Here is a 19,695-nt window from a genome sequence, read left to right on the forward strand (position 1 = left end):
CGCTCTCTTCCACTTCCTACAAGTCTATCCAGCACTTCCAGTGTAACAAGAGGATTCTAATATCCCACAACTCTTTGCATAATTTAGGAATATTTCTTAACAAAGGGACCAGCTATGCTATAGTAGTTTGCAACAGCGGTGGTCTCATGAATCAAATTATTTTCAAAAGCTTCCTCATGGAATTATTAGGTTGTCTTAACCAGTGTTGCTGTGGTTACATCCTTGGCAACGCATGTCACGGTGGGCAACAGCATCGTCATGCTTACTTCTCAAACCATCCATTTCAATGACATGGCGATTCAGTAGAGATGGTTAAATCATACTGTAGCTACACCTCTAAGAATCAGTGAATGGAGGAAAGGCCTTGGATGTTTTATCATCGTGATGTTACATTATGAACTTTGTGTTAATCAGTGACTCGTGTAAGAGAAGTTTCCATTTTAGCCTAACACTGACAATGTAACCTATGAACTTTGAACTCTTGGACTCCAGATCTGGACTTCATTCTCACCTCTGTAGCAATAGGCATCATAGAGTGGTGTGGCGTCCGTAGCATTAGCAGATCCGCTGCTGGTTGTGGTTTCACTGGTGTTGGGAACGACGGTCCAGACCCCTGGCTGGTCCCCTCCACAGCCCTGCCTGGGCTGGGTGATAGGGTAGCGGACACTGCCGTCAGAGAGCCAGCCTGGAGCACAGCTGTCCAGCCCAGCCTTCCAGGCCAGGTAGAGCTGCCCCACCGTGGCCAACTGTCCCCCCAGGGAGATGCAGCGTTCTGAGGCAGAGGGTAGAGTCAGACGCCCTGGGACCCATGAGTGGAATACCTCACCTGGATAGAGAGAGGTGGGTGGAGGGGGGAAGAGGGGATCGAGAGAGAGGAGGTTCTGACTCAGATATCTTTATTGTTCTTTCACAAGCCTACAAATTCACAAGGCAATATTATTAAAGTGACTCAGGAGTGGAAGTGAGATGTTTCTGTGTGTGTCTGCCTGTGTGTGTGTGTGTGGACATGTGTATGCGTGCGTGTGTGTCTCACCGTCCAGTTCCCCGGCGAAACAGTAGACATCAAACAGCTCATTAGGGTCTCTCTTCCCATAATTCCTCACACCAGCCGAGTACTCTTGTTGTCCATAGCAACCACGCTCTGGTGACTGGATGGGATAGCTGTGGAGATAATATTAATAGGATCAGAGTCAGAAAACTAGGCTCTGTGTTCGCACCAGATGTTCAAAATATCAAACTACGGCTGTCCTCCAAACAGTATGCGGTCTTCGTTGTATTGTGAGCGAGTGTTTGGATGTGACAGGGGTGACTGGGTCAGAGAGAGTGTTTGTGTGTGTGTGTGTGTGTGTGTGTGTGTGTGTGTGTGTGTGTGTGTGTGTGTGCCCACCGGACAGTCTGGTCGGAGAGCCATCCGGCAGCACAGTTTGCATAGCCATTGTAGAAAACTGCCCACAGCTGGGTCGGCGTGGCGATGAGGGCAGAGTTCTCCTGACAGACCCACTGGGCGTCATCGAATGAGAGGGCGTAACGGTCACTAGGAGACCGGTAATGGAACACAACACCTGAGAGGAGAGACACAGAGGTGAGGTGACAGACAGACACATTCTCTTTCTTCTCTCTCTCTCTCTCTCTCTCCCCCTCGCTTGTATTTTTCTCTTTCTTGCTCAACACCTCAAGGACACACACATACAGCACACGTATTCACAACAACAACAAAAACAAGCACTCAATTTGAGCAGCGTACGACACAGCCACACACAGGTTTGGGTTGTGATGCCAAGTGTGTATTTGTCTCAGACAAACAGATGGGAGCTTGTACAACCAATTAGATCATTAGGATGTTCATTCACTGGCGAAGGTCACCCAATGAAATGTTACTCTCCATGTGGCATTGTAAGACACTAAATGATTATGCTAATATTAACATCGGAATGTAGAAGATGTTTTTTCTCCCTTTTGTTCCCTCCCCTGCATCTGCAGCAGTATATCGGATGTCCGTGATATTGCCCGACTTTGACAGATTATACAGGTGCGCTGGTCGGCAACCAAATAGGTTCACCGTTCCCATTGGAAACAGATCAATTGGAAAACCGCTGTGCTCTTTTAGCTGCTTTTCATGGAAGAGCAGTCACAGGGTACTTGTCATTGGTATTCAATCCATGTGCTTAATATTAATGACAGTGTTACTGACTATTAGTCAGTTAATATGAACCCGTAATGACAACACAAACAGAAGCACAGAAAAGTAAGACTGGAGAAAGTAATTGTGATATTGATATGATGAATCAATGTAATTAGTGTTGAATGAGATAAAGGAGGCTTTGTCCCAACACTCAATGGGAAGGACCAATGGTCATTAAGTAAAAGGTCACATTTTCACACTGAGGTTTCTAAGATGCCATTAATGATCATTTGAAGGGACAAAGAGCTTGGTTATCCACCGTATGGATTTGTCGAGCTTTCAGAAATATAATAAGTAGGCTTTTTCACTATTGATGAACTCTACTCCACAACTGTAAAAAATGAGAAGTGACTCACAAAACACACTAATTCAAGAATTCAAAGAAGGTACTTCTTGTAATTGTTGCAAACAAAGATATACTGTATTAAATCGGAGAGAAAACTTCAATTACAACGACATGCAGTCAGTTACAGTATAAACTCCTCACCCATGACCACAAGGGGCAATACGTCTCGCTCGTAGTTGTCGCCCACGACAACCTGGCAGTGGTAGGTGCCTGTGTCGTTGCTACGGAGGCCTGAGATCTCCATGGTAGCATTTAGGTTGTTGGCAGCGTATCCAAGCAACCTGACCCGCCCAGCGAAAGCCTTATTCACCTTCACCACGTCACCTTTGGCAAAGAGTTACAAAATATGTTTGTTTTTTCTATGAAAGTGTATACTCTACATAATTTGGTCATAATGAATGACCTGTTTATTTCATAGTGTAATACAAAAATCCAAATGTGGCGTGTGTAAGTGTTGATTGAAATGAATATCCTACTGGTTGAAACAGTCTACGACCATGTTGGTTGAAACACTATCATTGAATCATTAGCTTTAATTTCAGACTATTGTTACTTTCTTTACCTTTGGCTGAGAGAACCATCTGCTCCAGGGGATCCCCCATTCCTCCACGCAGTACCCAGGTTCGGGTCCACTGGATATGGGGAGGCTGGCTAGAGGGGCTGGGCTCACTGGGCTTGTGGGTGAAGACGCAGGGGAGGTGAGCGAACCCGGCCAGTGGCTCTTGTACGGTAGGGTGGATGACTCTACGCATGTTCACTATGGAGGCTGCCTCGCTCACGCCTAAAGAGAGGAAGAAGAAGAGGCAGGGTGGATGACTCTACGCATGTTCACTATGGAGGCTGCCTCGCTCACGCCTAAGGAGAGGAAGAAGAAGAGGCAGGGTGGATGACTCCACGCATGTTCACTATGGAGGCTGCCTCACTCACGCCTAAGGAGAGGAAGAAGAAGAGGCAGGGTGGATGACTCTACGCATGTTCACTATGGAGGCTGCCTCGCTCACGCCTAAGGAGAGGAAGAAGAAGAGACAGGGTCATGAGGGAAAAAGAGAAGAAGAGACAGGGTCATGAGGGAAAAAGAGAAGAAGAGACAGGGTCATGAGGGAAAAAGAGAAGAAGAGACAGGGTCATGAGGGAAAAAGAGAAGAAGAGACAGGGTCATGAGGGAAAAAGAGAAGAAGAGACAGGGTCATGAGGGAAAAAGAGAAGAAGAGACAGGGTCATGAGGGAAAAAGAGAAGAGACAGGGTCATGAGGGAAAAAGAGAAGAAGAGACAAGGTCATGAGGGAAAAAGAGAAGAAGAGACAGGGTCATGAGGGAAAAAGGGAAGAAGAGACAGGGTCATGAGGGAAAAAGAGAAGAAGAGACAGGGTCATGAGGGAAAAAGAGAAGAAGAGACAGGGTCATGAGGGAAAAAGAGAAGAAGAGACATGGTCATGAGGGAAAAAGAGAAGAAGAGACAGGGTCATGAGGGAAAAAGAGAAGAAGAGACAGGGTCATGAGGGAAAAAGAGAAGAAGAGACAGGGTCATGAGGGAAAAAGAGAAGAAGAGACAGGGTCATGAGGGAAAAAGGGAAGAAGAGACAGGGTCATGAGGGAAAAAGAGAAGAAGAGACAGGGTCATGAGGGAAAAAGAGAAGAAGAGACAGGGTCATGAGGGAAAAAGAGAAGAAGAGACATGGTCATGAGGGAAAAAGAAAAGAAGAGACAGGGTCATGAGGGAAAAAGAGAAGAAGAGACAGGGTCATGAGGGAAAAAGAGAAGAAGAGACAGGGTCATGAGGGAAAAAGAGAAGAAGAGACAGGGTCATGAGGGAAAAAGGGAAGAAGAGATCAAATGTACTCCTATGCGTTCACTCAATATGGGGGCCTATCTACCCATCATTGGCTTGAATGGTAATTCTATTTCTATGTAAGATCCTCAAGTAAGCTAAGACAGACAGGAGTAATGGTTAGTTCCGTCAGTTTGGTCTATTAGAGCCAAGCCAATTACCTATTGAGAGAGCAGAAGAGGAATGAGAGGAGCTGAGATTCCAGGGAGCCATACTTAACCAGACCTCTGGGATTCATTACCAGAGTAACACTCAGAGAATGTTCCGGAACCCAACTCGGTGAAACTCCATTCCAGTAGAGGTGACACAACAGCACTGTGTAGAGTCACACACACACACACGCACGCACACACACACACACACACACACACACACACACACACACACACACACACACACACACACACACACACACACACACACACACACACACACACACACACACACACACACACACACACACACACACACACACACACACACACACACACACACACACACGTGCGTGCATGCACACGCACACACTTGACACATGGCTGGGTAGACAGATAATTAATTCCAATTTCAGTATGCTTATTTCATCACATTCATATCTGCATTCATGCACCTGCTTTCCCTCTCTCGCTCTCTTTCTCCTCTCTCTTTTTCTGTCCCCCATCCCCCTGTTTCTTTTCCCCCTCTTTCATTCTCTCCCCTCTCTACCACTAACCTCTCTGTCCCCCCTTTCCTCTCTTCTCCTTTCCCTCACTCCCTCTCCCCTCCCCTCCCCTCTCTTTGATTTGATTGGACGTAAATGTGTCGGGACGGTGTTTGCCGCACAAAGAACAGGGTTCATCACTCTGCAGGTGGGCATCAGTAGTTCGCTCACTCCAGATGCCGTGAGATACAGCCTCAGGGTAACCATGGAAATGGGAATACCGGTAAAGGCCAACTACAAGGCTCTCCCATCTGCATTTAGATTGGAATGTCTTCACTAGTGGAACCCCCCCCCCCCCCCTAGAGAGAATCCCCATGTCAGTATTCTAACAATCAGCTTTATCCCCAAGCCAGAAGTAATCACAAACATTGTTTGGTACGTGGAGAGAGAGAGAGACAGACAGAGAGATGAACACAGATAACTGTGAATGGAAAAACAGATGGAATTGACAGCAGAAAAAGGAAAGAGGGAGACTTCTAAAAATGGAAATAAGGGGGGTGATGACACGGAGGACTTTTACTGTCATCAACAGAAGCCGCTCTACTATTGTATGCTCGTCAGAGTGGCAAACCGTGTGTAGATCTTGCCAGTATTAGGCCTTACGAAGTGTCAATCAAGGATGTATTGTTCCTCTCATTTGTCTCATTCTTGTCCCTGCCTATTACTAATGGTTGACAAGTTTCATGCAGTGCAGCGCTGACATACAGGAGCCCTGACAGTGATATGAGAGAGAAGCACGTTATTCAGTCGTGTCTGTTCTGCTACTGCATAACTGTCTTCCTATTTGACGAGCCCGGCACAAGTGATGGTTCCTCAGCTTCATGTCAATAAGTGATAGATATACAATCACACACACACACATCAAAGCCCAGCAGAGTCAAAGACCTTGAGGCATTCTCTCCCAGCAAATGCATGCCTTTCCATCCCCCAGCCATCCATCTATTAGCTGGGATATCCATGGCAACAGCAGCTGGAGGATAGTGTCCAGATAGGTTGTGTGGTGTGTGGGGGAAGGTTAGGTAGGAGAGTGATATACCGTAACCTGTGAGTGGCCTCTGAGACCCTTCGTCCATCTGAGCAACAGAGAGCAATAACACACACGTACATGCACGCGTGTACCAGACACGCACGCACACACACACACACTCTCTCTCACACTCAATTACATTACAGTATCTGCTTTTGAGCCAAATCCCATTAAGTTCAAATAATGTAGACCATGACGGAGACGAAACGAGGAAAGGATGGTAACTACAGACGTAGGACCTTAATTTGATCACTCTTTTGTTGCTTACACTTTTCCTGGCAGGAAATGCAAACCTGTAGTGTATTAGAGGTTCTGAAAGGCTTCTAAAGTTTGTCATTTCCACTTTAATGTCAGATTTGATTAATCAAAAATTGTATCAATCCCTACAAAAAAGAATCCACATAATAATTCCCATTTCCTGTTGCTGAATGATTATTATTCTGCAGTAGCAAACTGGGTCAAATGAAGATCCTACATCTGTATCTAAGCCTATTGGGACACAGTCAGTTTGTGGTTCCTGTAACATCACAGGTTTTAACCACATGCTTAGATATACTTCCTGTTTTCGTTGCTCCAGCGCAGGACAATTTGACGCAGTGTAATTGAACAGACGGTCAACTAAATTACCATCAATGGGTCTGGAACAGTTCCAGCACACTCCCACAGAGCCTGTCTGCAAACATCCACATCGTGTTTCTCCGTTACAACATTCAAACTACACAATCAAAAAGTAGTAGCAGTCAACATTACTACTGATCCGAAACTTGTTCGCTCAGGCCACATTTTCGGCTTCTATTTTCCAAAAATTGTGCCTGGGATTTCCAGCAGCACCTCGTGTTGATGATGTGTTGTCCACCAGCTTCCCAGAAACTGAGGGCTGAAACCAGTGTGTCAGAATGAAGGATGAGCAGAAACTGAGGGCTGAAACCAGTGTGCATGTCAGAATGAAGGATGAGCAGAAACTGAGGGCTGAAACCAGTGTGCATGTCAGAATGAAGGATGAGCAGAAACTGAGGGCTGAAACCAGTGTGTCAGAATGAAGGATGAGCAGAAACTGAGGGCTGAAACCAGTGTGCATGTCAGAATGAAGGATGAGCAGAAACTGAGGGCTGAAACCAGTGTGTCAGAATGAAGGATGAGCAGAAACTGAGGGCTGAAACCAGTGTGTCAGAATGAAGGATGAGCAGAAACTGAGGGCTGAAACGAGTGGATGAGCACAGATAAGAGCACTCACCTAGGCCAGCACACAGAAGCAGCAGCAGAGACGGGACAGCCTGTCGACCAGGTACATGCACAGCCACAGCCATCCTGGACCTGCAAAGAGAGAGAGAGAGAGGGGGGGGGGGGGGGGGGGGGGGAGAGAGAGAGGGAGAGAGGGGGTGAAAGAGAGGCAGAGAGGGGAGAGAGTGAGAGGGGGATAGACGGGGACAGAGACCATTAAGATTCACGTTGCATGGTTAAAGTAGTATTTGTCTGTCAATCTCTCACTCTCTCTCTTCCACTTCTCCCCAGGTACATTCTGTAGGTCAATGGGCTATGAGCACGTACACTGTGTGTGTTCCGTGTGTCCTGTCCTGTATGTGTACCTCGTGTTGCATCCCCTCACCAAAGAGTGAGCTGCATAGATATTAAAAGCTTATTTTGTCTCCATTCTTCTATTGTATTATGCAAGAGGACAGAATCTTTGCGCTACGCCCTGTTGAGCTGCTAGATCACTTTCAATGTGCGCAGACATGGCGACCTTTGACCTATTATCCATGTTGGAAATCCTGAACCACATGAGGAATGAGCCTCTGGCAGAGAGGGAGTCGTGCAGAGAGCCTGGCTGCGTGCCCAACCCCTCTCAGTCAACACAGAAAGACAAGACAGAAGTAACATTGACAGTAGAGCATCTAAGAATGGCTGAGGGGGATGGAGCATTCAAAGAAATGGAATGTGGGTTTGGTATCTTTGTGGTATAGGAGGAAACTGTGCAAACTGACAATAACGTTTTATTCCATCTTTCTCCCATTCCTGAAAATGCGTCGCCTCTTCGCCTACTGTACAGCCACGCTTGCAATACAATCAGCTCTGAATTTAAATGGCTTAGAGGACATGTCCATAGGATGAGGAAAATCAGTCGAGCATTCAAAGGGTGTATAGACAAGCTACGTAAAGATCAAATGATTTGTGCGAAGAACTGGCAACTGGGAAATCCTGTGTTCAGACGGTTTTGCATGTACCAGGGCAACTCCAGCTGTATACTAACCAGCCTCACCCTACTGACTACAGCCATTGGATGTCGTTGATGCCCTCTTCTAAGACTCCTTTCTGCACGTCTTCCCTTATTTCACAACCAGAGTTGTCTTAGGCGGAGAAAATAACTCAAAGAGGCTCTAGACTGTGTCGGTGAATGGGGCTGTCCATTCTGAATGTATGGGCTGACTACAAGACATTCAAAGAGGGCCGACAGAGCACACAGTAGAGATCTAACCAGGCAACCACCACTGTGATAGACAGGTCTGGGAGAAGGGAGATACAGTCTTGCTCTGTGTTGAGCTGCTGTCCATCAGTGCAGAACAGCAAAGGCCCTGAACTCATGCCTTAGCTATCATGACTTCAGCAGGAAAGGAAGCCTATCCCCCCCTCCCACCCCCCTGCCTCAAAGCATTCCACCAAGTCTTTCAGTGGGATTCTCCCTTAAAGCTTGCTATGGAGGATTTCCGGCACTTCCAAACCTAAATGGAAATTGAAGGATGAAACTGCTATGCGCCACAAGAGAAATTGAAAACCAGTGAAATACACAGCATTGATCCATCCATCTTTCCACCCCATGTTTGTGTAAGGAAGGGGGACACCTCTAAATTACTCCCTACGATCGCATACATCTAGTGGGCATGAGCTCTCTCCCCGGCCCGCTCTCATTACCACAGATATGAGCAGGCTTGTGTGTGTGTGTGTGTGTGTGTGTGTGTGTATCTCTACAGTATACGCCTTCCAACTCAGCTCAGACTCACATAAATAGAGTCAGCAGTGACTGAGGGCCGTTCAGTCCCTTCAGTTAATCAACCCACTGGCTGCTCCGGTCTGGATTCATGATACACAGGCACCTGAGAACACTTCATCTGTCTCAGTGACACACACAAACACACACAAATTACCACCAGCCCAGTGGGAATGCTCTTTCCCAGAGGAGGCAAGAAAAGCAACGTGCGCACACACACGCCATGCTGACACACGTCACACATACAACACATAACAAACCCCGTATGTTCTTTGTGGGATCTGCTGTCCCCTCTACCTGGCCGTGGATAGAGTCTCGCTCTAGTCTCCTTCCACTGGCAGAGGACCTACACGGCCTTCAGAGAGTATTCACACCCCTTTTTCCACTTTTTCTTCTGTTACAGCCTGAATTGAAAATGGATTCAATTGAGATTTTGTGTGACTGGCCTACACGCAATACCCCATAATGTCAATACCCCATAATGTCAATACCCCATAATGTCAATACCCATAATGTCAATACCCCATAATGTCAATACCCCATAATGTCAATACCCCATAATGTCAAAGTGGAAGTATGTGTTTTTATATATATATATTTTTTTACAAAAGAATACAAAATGAAAAGCCGAAATGTCTTGAGTCAATAAGTATTCAACCCCTTTGTTATGGAAAGCCTAACTAAGTTCAGGAGTAAAAATGTGCTTAACAAGTCACATTATAAGTTGCATGGACACACTCTGTGTGCAATAATAGTGTGTTTAACGTGATTTACACTGAGTATCCCTTTGAGCATGATGAAATTATTAATTACACTTTGGATGGTGTATCAGCACACCTTGTCACTAAAAAGATACAGGCGTCCTTCCTAACTCAGTTGCTGGAGAGGAAGGAAACTGCTCAGGGATTTCACAATGAGGCCAATGATGACTTTAAAACAGTTACAGAGTTGAATGGCTGTGATAGGAGAAAACTGAGGATGGGATCAACAACATTGTAGTTACTCCACAATACTTACAAATGACAGAGTGAAAAGAAGGAAGCCAGAATATTCCAAAACAATCCTGTTGGCAATAAAGTGCTAAAGTAAAACTGTAAAAAATGTGGCAAAGAATTCACTTTATATTTGGGGAAAATCCAACACAGCACGTCACTGAGTACCACGCTTCATATTTTCAAGCATGGTGGTGGCTGCATCATGTTATGGGTATGCTTCTTATCTGCAAGAACTAGGTTGTTGTTGTTGTTTTTTTTGGGGGGGGGGGGGGGTAAAAATAAACGGAATAGAGCTAAAAATCCTAGAGGAAAACCTGGTTTAGCATGCTTTTCAACAGACACTGGGTGGAATGTTCACCTTTCAGAGGGAGAATAACCTAAAACACAAATTCAAACATACACTGGAGTTGCTTATCAAGACAACATTGAATGTTCCTGAGTGGCCAAATTACAGTTTTGACTTACAGTGCATTCAGAAAGTATCACCTTACAGCCTTCTTCAAAAAAAAAAAATTATCATCAATTTACATAAAATACCCCATAATGACGAAACAAAAATAGGTTTTGCAAATGTATTAAAATAAAAAACTGAAATATTGTATTTATATAAGTATTCAGACACTTTGCTATGAGACTCAAAACTGATCAATGTTTCCATAGATGTTTCTACAACTTGATTGGAGTCCACTTGTGGTAAATTCAATTGATTGGACATGATTTGGAAAGGCACACACCTGTCTATATAAGGTCCCACAGTTGACAGTGTATGTCAGAGAAAAAATCAAGTCATGAGGTCGAAGGAATTGTCCGTAGAGCTCAGAGACGGGATTGTGTCAAGGCACAGATCTGGGGAAGGATACCAAAAAAAATGTCTGCAACATTGAAGGTCCCAAAGAACACAGTGGTCTCCCTCATTCTTAAATGGAAGTTTGGAACCACCGAGACTCTTCCTAGAGCTGGCTGCCCAGCCAAACTGAGCAATCGGGGGAGAAGGGCATTGGTCAGGGAGGTGACCAAGAACCTGATGGTCACTCGGACAGAGCTCTAGAGTTCCACTGTGGAGATGGGAGAACCTTCCAGAAGGACAACCATCTCTGCAGCACTCCACCAATCAGGCCATTATGGTAGAGTAGCCAGACAGAAGCCACTCCCCAGTAAAAGGCACATGACAGTCCACTTGGAGTTTGCCAAAAGGCACCTAAATGACTCTCAGACCATGAGAAACAATATTCTCTGGTCTGATGAAACCACGATTGAACTCTTTGGCCTGACTGCAAAGCGTCATGTCTGGAGGAACCCTGGCATCATCCCTAACGTGAAGCATGGTGGTGTCAGGACCTCAGACTGGGGTGAAGGTTTACCTACCAACAGGACAACGACCCTAAGCAATTGGCCAAGACAACGCAGGATTGGCTTCGTGACAAGTCTCTGAATGTCCTTGAGTGGCCAGAGCCCGTACTTGAACCCTGTACGGGCTCTGTGCAGTAACATTCCCCATCCAATCTCACAGTCTGAGAGTATCTGCAGAGCAGAATGGGAGAAACTCCCCAAATACAGGTGTGCCAAGCATCATAGCCAAGAAGACTCGAGGCTGTAATCACTGCCAAAGGTGCTTCAACAACTGAGTAAAGAGCCTGAATACTTATGTAAATTTGATATTTTATTTATTTATTATTTTATTTTTATTTTTTTCATATGCAAAAGTTTCTAAAAAACAGTTTTTGTCATTATGGGGTATTGATGAGGGGAAAAAACTATATAATCAATTTTAGAATAAAGCTGTAATTTAACAAAATGTGGAAAAAGTAAAGGGGTCTGAATACTTTCTGAAAGTCTGTCTAGCAATGATCAACAACCAACTTGACAGAGCTTAAATAATTTTTTAAAAGATAATGTGCAGTGTGCAATCCAGGTATGCAAAGCTTTTAGAGACTTGCCCAGAATGACTCACAGCTACCAAAGGTGATTCTAACATGTATTGACACAGGGGTGTGAATACGTACACTACCAGTGAAAAGTTTTAGAACACTTACTCATTCAAGGGTTTTTCTTAATTTGACTATTTTCTACATTGTAGAATAATAGTGAAGACATCAGAACTGTGAAATAACACATATGGAATCATGCAGTAACCAAAAAAACTGTAACACAAATTAAAACACAATGAAAACACAAATGTAACATATTTTATATTTCAGATTCTTCAAATAATCACCCTTTGCCTTGATGACAGTTTTACACACTCTCGGCATTCTCGCAAACAGCTTCACCTGGAAGGCTTTTCCAACATTCTTGAAGGAGTTCCCACAAATGCTGAGCACTTGTTGGCTGCTTTTCGTTTACCCTGCGGTCCAACTCATCCCAAACCATCTCAATTTGGTTGTGGTCAAGTGATTGTGGAGAGCAGGTCATCTGATGCATCACTCTCCTTCTTGGTCTAATAGCCTTTACACAGCCTGGAGGTGTGGTGGGTCATTGTACTCTTGGCAAACAAATGATAGTCCCACTAAGCGCAAACCAGATGGGATGACGTATCAGGCTGTAACAACAACATTTGGAATATCAAGGGGTATAAGTCAAGGGGTATGAATACTTTGGGAAGGCACTGCAAGTCTCAATGCCTCCTGGGAAAAGGAGGAGGTCAGTAACTGTTCAATAGTGTTTCATGAGTTAATTAAGAGGACACACTTTCGTTGACAACAACAACCTGGGGAAAAGATTGCAGGCCCCGGTTGATGCAACAGACTATTAAACTTCCCTTGATATTTCATTACATGTCAATCTAGGAAGAGATGAAAGAAGAGAAACAAAGAGGACGACAATGGAACGTTCAGTCATGATGACTGTGTGTGTGTGTGTGTGTGTGTGTGCCTGTGTAAGTGTTTCTCTTTTATAGAGCATAGAGCATAGAGCATAGCATTGTTTTATAAAGAGAAACCGTTTCATAAAGCAAAACTGTCAGACGTTGCGTCATGTTTTTTTACTCTCGCTGGGGACCTGGCAGCTGAAAATGACTTTCCTCTCTTTCCTCCTCCTTAATCATGTCTTACAAAAACAATGACCTCTTCAGAGCGGCGGAGGGCTCCAAATGATGGACAGACTAAGTGAGGGGTAGAGAGGAGAGGCGAGGGCCACTTTCAAACCAACTAGTAAAATAATGCCAAATCGAACTGCCAATTTGAAATTTAAAAGCTCTTTGAAAATGGACAGGCTGGCACAGTGCTATTCGCTATAATGCTATTCGCATTGCTGTGATACAGTGTGGACTGGGGCTGTACCTCACAGGTGGTCTTGCGCTTTGACATTGAGGATGGGTTTTAATTGCTATACTTCTAGGAGCAGAACATTGTTTGTGCCATCATTTTGAAAAGGTAATGTGCTAGGTAATATTTGATCATCTGTGAGAACATCATTCTTTATCCCTATAGGCTCAGCATGGCATTGTGACATAATAACAGGAAAGACTAAATGACTCAGCAACAGAAAAACCTAAGCCACGGGCACATTTGTCTAGGAAATAGGAAGTAGACAAAGAATTGCACAGTAATTACTTAAGACATTATCAGAAGTAGCTACCCGACTACAACTCCCCTCCACCCGCCAAATCCAAATCCTCATCTGAAGATCTGAACACCAGGAAAGGTAATGGAGCTGAATCAGGCATTATTCTCTCCCTGCTACCCTCCCCCAGGTATTTTGATCTGTGTGTTTGCCTAGTGACACACACACTTTCCACTTGTGTGTCGAATAAGTCTGGTGAATAATCACACTCAAAACAGCTAATGACTCATGAAATGCTGCTGGTGGGAATCGTGAGAAGAGAGAGGCTCTAAAAGGAGCAACGTGGTCTCAGGGAAATGGGTATTATTCTGGGACACTCCATTTAGTATGATGTTACGTTAGGTTAGGTTCAATTATAAATGGAATAGCGGTCTTCCAATAGCATACCTGGCCATACAATAGCATATGAATTAGAATATATAGTACTATACATCTTACCTGGCCATACAATAGCATATGAATTAGAATATATAGTACTATACATCTTACCTGGCCATACAATAGCATACGAATTAGAATATATAGTACTATACATCTTACCTGGCCATACAATAGCATATGAATTAGAATATATAGTACTATACATCTTACCTGGCCATACAATAGCATACGAATTAGAATATATAGTACTATACATCTTACCTGGCCATACAATAGCATATGAATTAGAATATATAGTACTATACATCTTACCTGGCCATACAATAGCATACGAATTAGAATATATAGTACTATACATCTTACCTGGCCATACAATAGCATATGAATTAGAATATATAGTACTATACATCTTACCTGGCCATACAATAGCATACGAATTAGAATATATAGTACTATACATCTTACCTGGCCATACAATAGCATACGAATTAGAATATATAGTACTATACATCTTACCTGACCATACAATAGCATATGAATTAGAGGATATATAGTACTATACATCTTACCTGACCATACAATAGCATATGAATTAGAATATATAGTACTATACATCTTACCTGGCCATACAATAGCATACGAATTAGAATATATAGTACTATACATCTTACCTGGCCATACAATAGCATATGAATTAGAATATATAGTACTATACATCTTACCTGGCCATACAATAGCATACGAATTAGAATATATAGTACTATACATCTTACCTGGCCATACAATAGCATACGAATTAGAATATATAGTACTATACATCTTACCTGACCATACAATAGCATATGAATTAGAGGATATATAGTACTATACATCTTACCTGACCATACAATAGCATATGAATTTGAATATATAGTACTATACATCTTACCTGGCCATACAATAGCATACAAATTAGAGGATATATAGTACTATACATATCATATGAATTGGGTGATGTAAGTTATCATATGTCTTGGAGAACGTATAGTATTATATGTCTTTCTCTGAGACCAGCTTGTTTGTTGCATTGTAACAACAATGGAGAATTTACATTGGTGGTGAGGTGAACTAACAACAAAGGTTACGATCATTCACTTCTAAAGTTGGGGGAACTAAAAGGACAAAGGTGAGGTGAATTGGGTTAAGTTTAGAATAAGGGTTAGGGGAAGGGGTCAGCTAAAATTCTACAGTTGTTCCAAACGTGACTCGAACATGCAACATTTGGAATGCTAGATGGTCGCGGATTACGACCACCCATCCTCCCCGACCAACCTCCCTACTTTTGTTTCTGTCTAAAGTAACTAGTCCATTTGTAGGTATCAAACGCCTTGGAGGTGCTCAGAAATACAGAGAGTAAGTTTCGTATGGCTCTGAGACCAGGCTGAGAGGAAAGGAGAGGTGAGTAGAGGAATCAGGGAGGAATCAGAGAAATACGGAGAGTAAGTTTCGTATGGCTCTGAGACCAGGCTGAGAGGAAAGGAGAGGTGAGTAGAGGAATCAGGGAGGAATCAGAGAAATACGGAGAGTAAGTTTCGTATGGCTCTGAAACCAGGCTGAGAAAAAAGGAGAGGTGAGTAGAGGAATCAGAGAGGAATCAGAGAAATACGGAGAGTAAGTTTCGTATGGCTCTGAGACCAGGCTGAGAGGAAAGGAGAGGTGAGTAGAGGAATCAGGGAGGAATCAGAGAAATATGGAGAGTAAGTTTCGTATGGCTCTGAAACCAGGCTGAGAGGAAAGGAGAGGTGAGTAGAGGAATCAGAGAGGAATCAGAGAAATACGGAGAGTAAGTTTCGTATGGCTCTGAGACCAGGCTGAGAGGAAAGGAGAGGTGAGAAGAGGAATCAGAGAAATACGGAGAGTAAGTTTCGTATGGCTCTGAAACCAGGCTAAGAGGAAAGGAGAGGTGAGTAGAGGAATCAGGGAGGAATCAGAGAAATACGGAGAGTAAGTTTCGTATGGCTCTGAGACCAGGCTGAGAGGAAAGGAGAGGTGAGTAGAGGAATCAGGGAGGAATCAGAGACATACGGAGAGTAAGTTTCGTATGGCTCTGAGACCAGGCTGAGAGGAAAGGAGAGGTGAGTAGAGGAATCAGGGAGGAATCAGAGAAATACGGAGAGTAAGTTTCGTATGGCTCTGAGACTAGGCTGAGAGGAAAGGAGAGGTGAGTAGAGGAATCAGAGAAATACGGAGAGTAAGTTTCGTATGGCTCTGAGACCAGGCTGAGAGGAAAGGAGAGGTGAGTAGAGGAATCAGAGAGGAATCAGAGAAATACGGAGAGTAAGTTTCGTATGGCTCTGAGACCAGGCTGAGAGGAAAGGAGAGGTGAGTAGAGGAATCAGGGAGGAATCAGAGAGGAATCAGAGAAATACGGAGAGTAAGTGTCGTATGGCTCTGAGACCAGGCTGAGAGGAAAGGAGAGGTGAGTAGAGGAATCAGAGAGGAATCAGAGAAATACGAAGAGTAAGTTTCGTATGGCTCTGAGACGAGGCTGAGAGGAAAGGAGAGGTGAGTAGAGGAATCAGAGAAATACGGAGAGTAAGTTTCGTATGGCTCTGAGACCAGGCTGAGAGGAAAGGAGAGGTGAGTAGAGGAATCACAGAGGAATCAGAGAAATACGGAGAGTAAGTTTCGTATGGCTCTGAGACCAGGCTGAGAGGAAAGGAGAGGTGAGTAGAGGAATCAGAGAAATACGGAGAGTAAGTGTCGTATGGCTCTGAGACCAGGCTGAGAGGAAAGAAGAGGTGAGTAGAGGAATCAGAGAGGAATCAGAGAAATACGGAGAGTAAGTTTCGTTTGGCTCTGAGACCAGGCTGAGAGGAAAGGAGAGGTGAGTAGAGGAATCAGAGATGAATCAGAGAAATACGGAGAGTAAGTTTCGTTTGGCTCTGAGACCAGGCTGAGAGGAAAGGAGAGGTGAGTAGAAGAATCAGAGAGTAATCAGAGAAATACGGAGAGTAAGTTTCGTTTGGCTCTGAGACCAGGCTGAGAGGAAAGGAGAGGTGAGTAGAGGAACAAGGGGGAATCAGAGAAATACGGAGAGTAAGTTTCGTTTGGCTCTGAGACAAGGCTGAGAGGAAAGGAGAGGTGATTAGAGGAACAAGGGGGGAATCAGAGAAATACGGAGAGTAAGTTTCATATGGCTCTGAGACCAGGCTGAGAGGAAAGTAGAGGTGAGTAGAGGAATCAGAGAAATACGGAGAGTAAGTGTCGTATGGCTCTGAGACCAGGCTGAGAGGAAAGGAGAGGTGAGATGAGGAATCAGAGAGGAATCAGAGAAATACGGAGAGTAAGTTTCGTTTGGCTCTGAGACCAGGCTGAGAGGAAAGGAGAGGTGAGTAGAGGATTCAGAGAGGAATCAGAGAAATACGGAGAGTAAATTTCGTTTGGCTCTGAGACCAGGCTGAGAGGAAAGGAGAGGTGAGTAGAGGAATCAGAGAGTAATCAGAGAAATACGGAGAGTAAGTTTCGTTTGGCTCTGAGACCAGGCTGAGAGGAAAGGAGAGGTGAGTAGAGGAACAAGGGGAGAATCAGAGAAATACGGAGAGTAAGTTTCGTTTGGCTCTGAGACCAGGCTGAGAGGAAAGGAGAGGTGAGTAGAGGAACAAGGGGGGAATCAGAGAAATACGGAGAGTAAGTTTCATATGGCTCTGAGACCAGGCTGAGAGGAAAGGAGAGGTGAGTAGAGGAATCAGAGAAATACGGAGAGTAAGTTTAGTATGGCTCTGAGACCAGGCTGAGAGGAAAGGAGAGGTGAGTAGAGGAATCAGAGAGGAATCAGAGAAATACGGAGAGTAAGTTTCGTATGGCTCTGAGACCAGGCTGAGAGGAAAGGAGAGGTGAGTAGAGGAATCCGGGAGGAATCAGAGAGGAATCAGAGAAATACGGAGAGTAAGTTTCGTATGGCTCTGAGACCAGGTTGAGAGGAAAGGAGAGGTGAGTAGAGGAATCAGGGAGGAATCAGAGAAATACGGAGAGTAAGTTTCGTATGGCTCTGAGACCAGGCTGAGAGGAAAGAAGAGGTGAGTAGAGGAATCAGGGAGGAATCAGAGAAATACGGAGAGTAAGTTTCGTATGGCTCTGAGACCAGGCTGAGAGGAAAGGAGAGGTGAGTAGAGGAATCAGAGAGGAATCAGAGAAATACGGAGAGTAAGTTTCGTATGGCTCTGAGACCAGGCTGAGAGGAAAGGAGAGGTGAGTAGAGGAATCAGGGAGGAATCAGAGACATACGGAGAGTAAGTTTCGTATGGCTCTGAGACCAGGCTGAGAGGAAAGGAGAGGTGAGTAGAGGAATCAGGGAGGAATCAGAGAAATACGGAGAGTAAGTTTCGTATGGCTCTGAGACCAGGCTGAGAGGAAAGGAGAGGTGAGTAGAGGAACAAGGGGGGAATCAGAGAAATACGGAGAGTAAGTTTCGTATGGCTCTGAGACCAGGCTGAGAGGAAAGGAGAGGTGAGTAGAGGAATCAGAGAAATACGGAGAGTAAGTTTCGTATGGCTCTGAGACTAGGCTGAGAGGAAAGGAGAGGTGAGTAGAGGAATCAGAGAAATACGGAGAGTAAGTTTCGTATGGCTCTGAGACCAGGCTGAGAGGAAAGGAGAGGTGAGTAGAGGAATCAGAGAGGAATCAGAGAAATACGGAGAGTAAGTTTCGTATGGCTCTGAGACCAGGCTGAGAGGAAAGGAGAGGTGAGTAGAGGAATCAGGGAGGAATCAGAGAGGAATCAGAGAAATAAGGAGAGTAAGTGTCGTATGGCTCTGAGACCAGGCTGAGAGGAAAGGAGAGGTGAGTAGAGGAATCAGAGAGGAATCAGAGAAATACGAAGAGTAAGTTTCGTATGGCTCTGAGACGAGGCTGAGAGGAAAGGAGAGGTGAGTAGAGGAATCAGAGAAATACGGAGAGTAAGTTTCGTCTGGCTCTGAGACCAGGCTGAGAGGAAAGGAGAGGTGAGTAGAGGAATCACAGAGGAATCAGAGAAATACGGAGAGTAAGTTTCGTATGGCTCTGAGACCAGGCTGAGAGGAAAGGAGAGGTGAGTAGAGGAATCAGAGAAATACGGAGAGTAAGTGTCGTATGGCTCTGAGACCAGGCTGAGAGGAAAGAAGAGGTGAGTAGAGGAATCAGAGAGGAATCAGAGAAATACGGAGAGTAAGTTTCGTTTGGCTCTGAGACCAGGCTGAGAGGAAAGGAGAGGTGAGTAGAGGAATCAGAGATGAATCAGAGAAATACGGAGAGTAAGTTTCGTTTGGCTCTGAGACCAGGCTGAGAGGAAAGGAGAGGTGAGTAGAAGAATCAGAGAGTAATCAGAGAAATACGGAGAGTAAGTTTCGTTTGGCTCTGAGACCAGGCTGAGAGGAAAGGAGAGGTGAGTAGAGGAACAAGGGGGGAATCAGAGAAATACGGAGAGTAAGTTTCGTTTGGCTCTGAGACAAGGCTGAGAGGAAAGGAGAGGTGATTAGAGGAACAAGGGGGGAATCAGAGAAATACGGAGAGTAAGTTTCATATGGCTCTGAGACCAGGCTGAGAGGAAAGTAGAGGTGAGTAGAGGAATCAGAGAAATACGGAGAGTAAGTGTCGTATGGCTCTGAGACCAGGCTGAGAGGAAAGGAGAGGTGAGTAGAGGAATCAGAGAGGAATCAGAGAAATACGGAGAGTAAGT

The 19,695-nt window shown here is 44.6% G+C and overlaps 1 protein-coding gene across 6 annotated transcripts in view; it reads right to left on the reverse strand.

Moving 5' to 3' along the window:
• LOC110509197 (neurocan core protein) overlaps positions 1-19,695 on the reverse strand; it is a 115,007-nt gene that overhangs the window by 47,553 nt on the left and 47,759 nt on the right. For all 6 annotated transcript variants that reach the window (XR_005040219.2, XR_016492973.1, XR_016492974.1 and 3 more), the window contains 6 exons: positions 7,315-7,394; positions 3,091-3,309; positions 2,670-2,852; positions 1,388-1,562; positions 1,034-1,161; positions 512-826 (listed from right to left, as the gene is read on the reverse strand). Coding sequence is in view for 3 of the 6 variants with exons in the window: in XM_036966522.2 (XP_036822417.2) it covers positions 512-826; positions 1,034-1,161; positions 1,388-1,562; positions 2,670-2,852; positions 3,091-3,309; positions 7,315-7,387 (1,093 nt within the window). In the remaining 3 variants the exon portion in view is untranslated. The remainder of the gene's footprint in view (positions 1-511; positions 827-1,033; positions 1,162-1,387; positions 1,563-2,669; positions 2,853-3,090; positions 3,310-7,314; positions 7,395-19,695) is intronic.

Source organism: Oncorhynchus mykiss, chromosome 28 (genome assembly GCF_057628025.1).
Source record: "Oncorhynchus mykiss isolate SJ-2025 chromosome 28, ASM5762802v1, whole genome shotgun sequence".
In the NCBI taxonomy this organism is placed as follows: domain Eukaryota; kingdom Metazoa; phylum Chordata; class Actinopteri; order Salmoniformes; family Salmonidae; genus Oncorhynchus; species Oncorhynchus mykiss.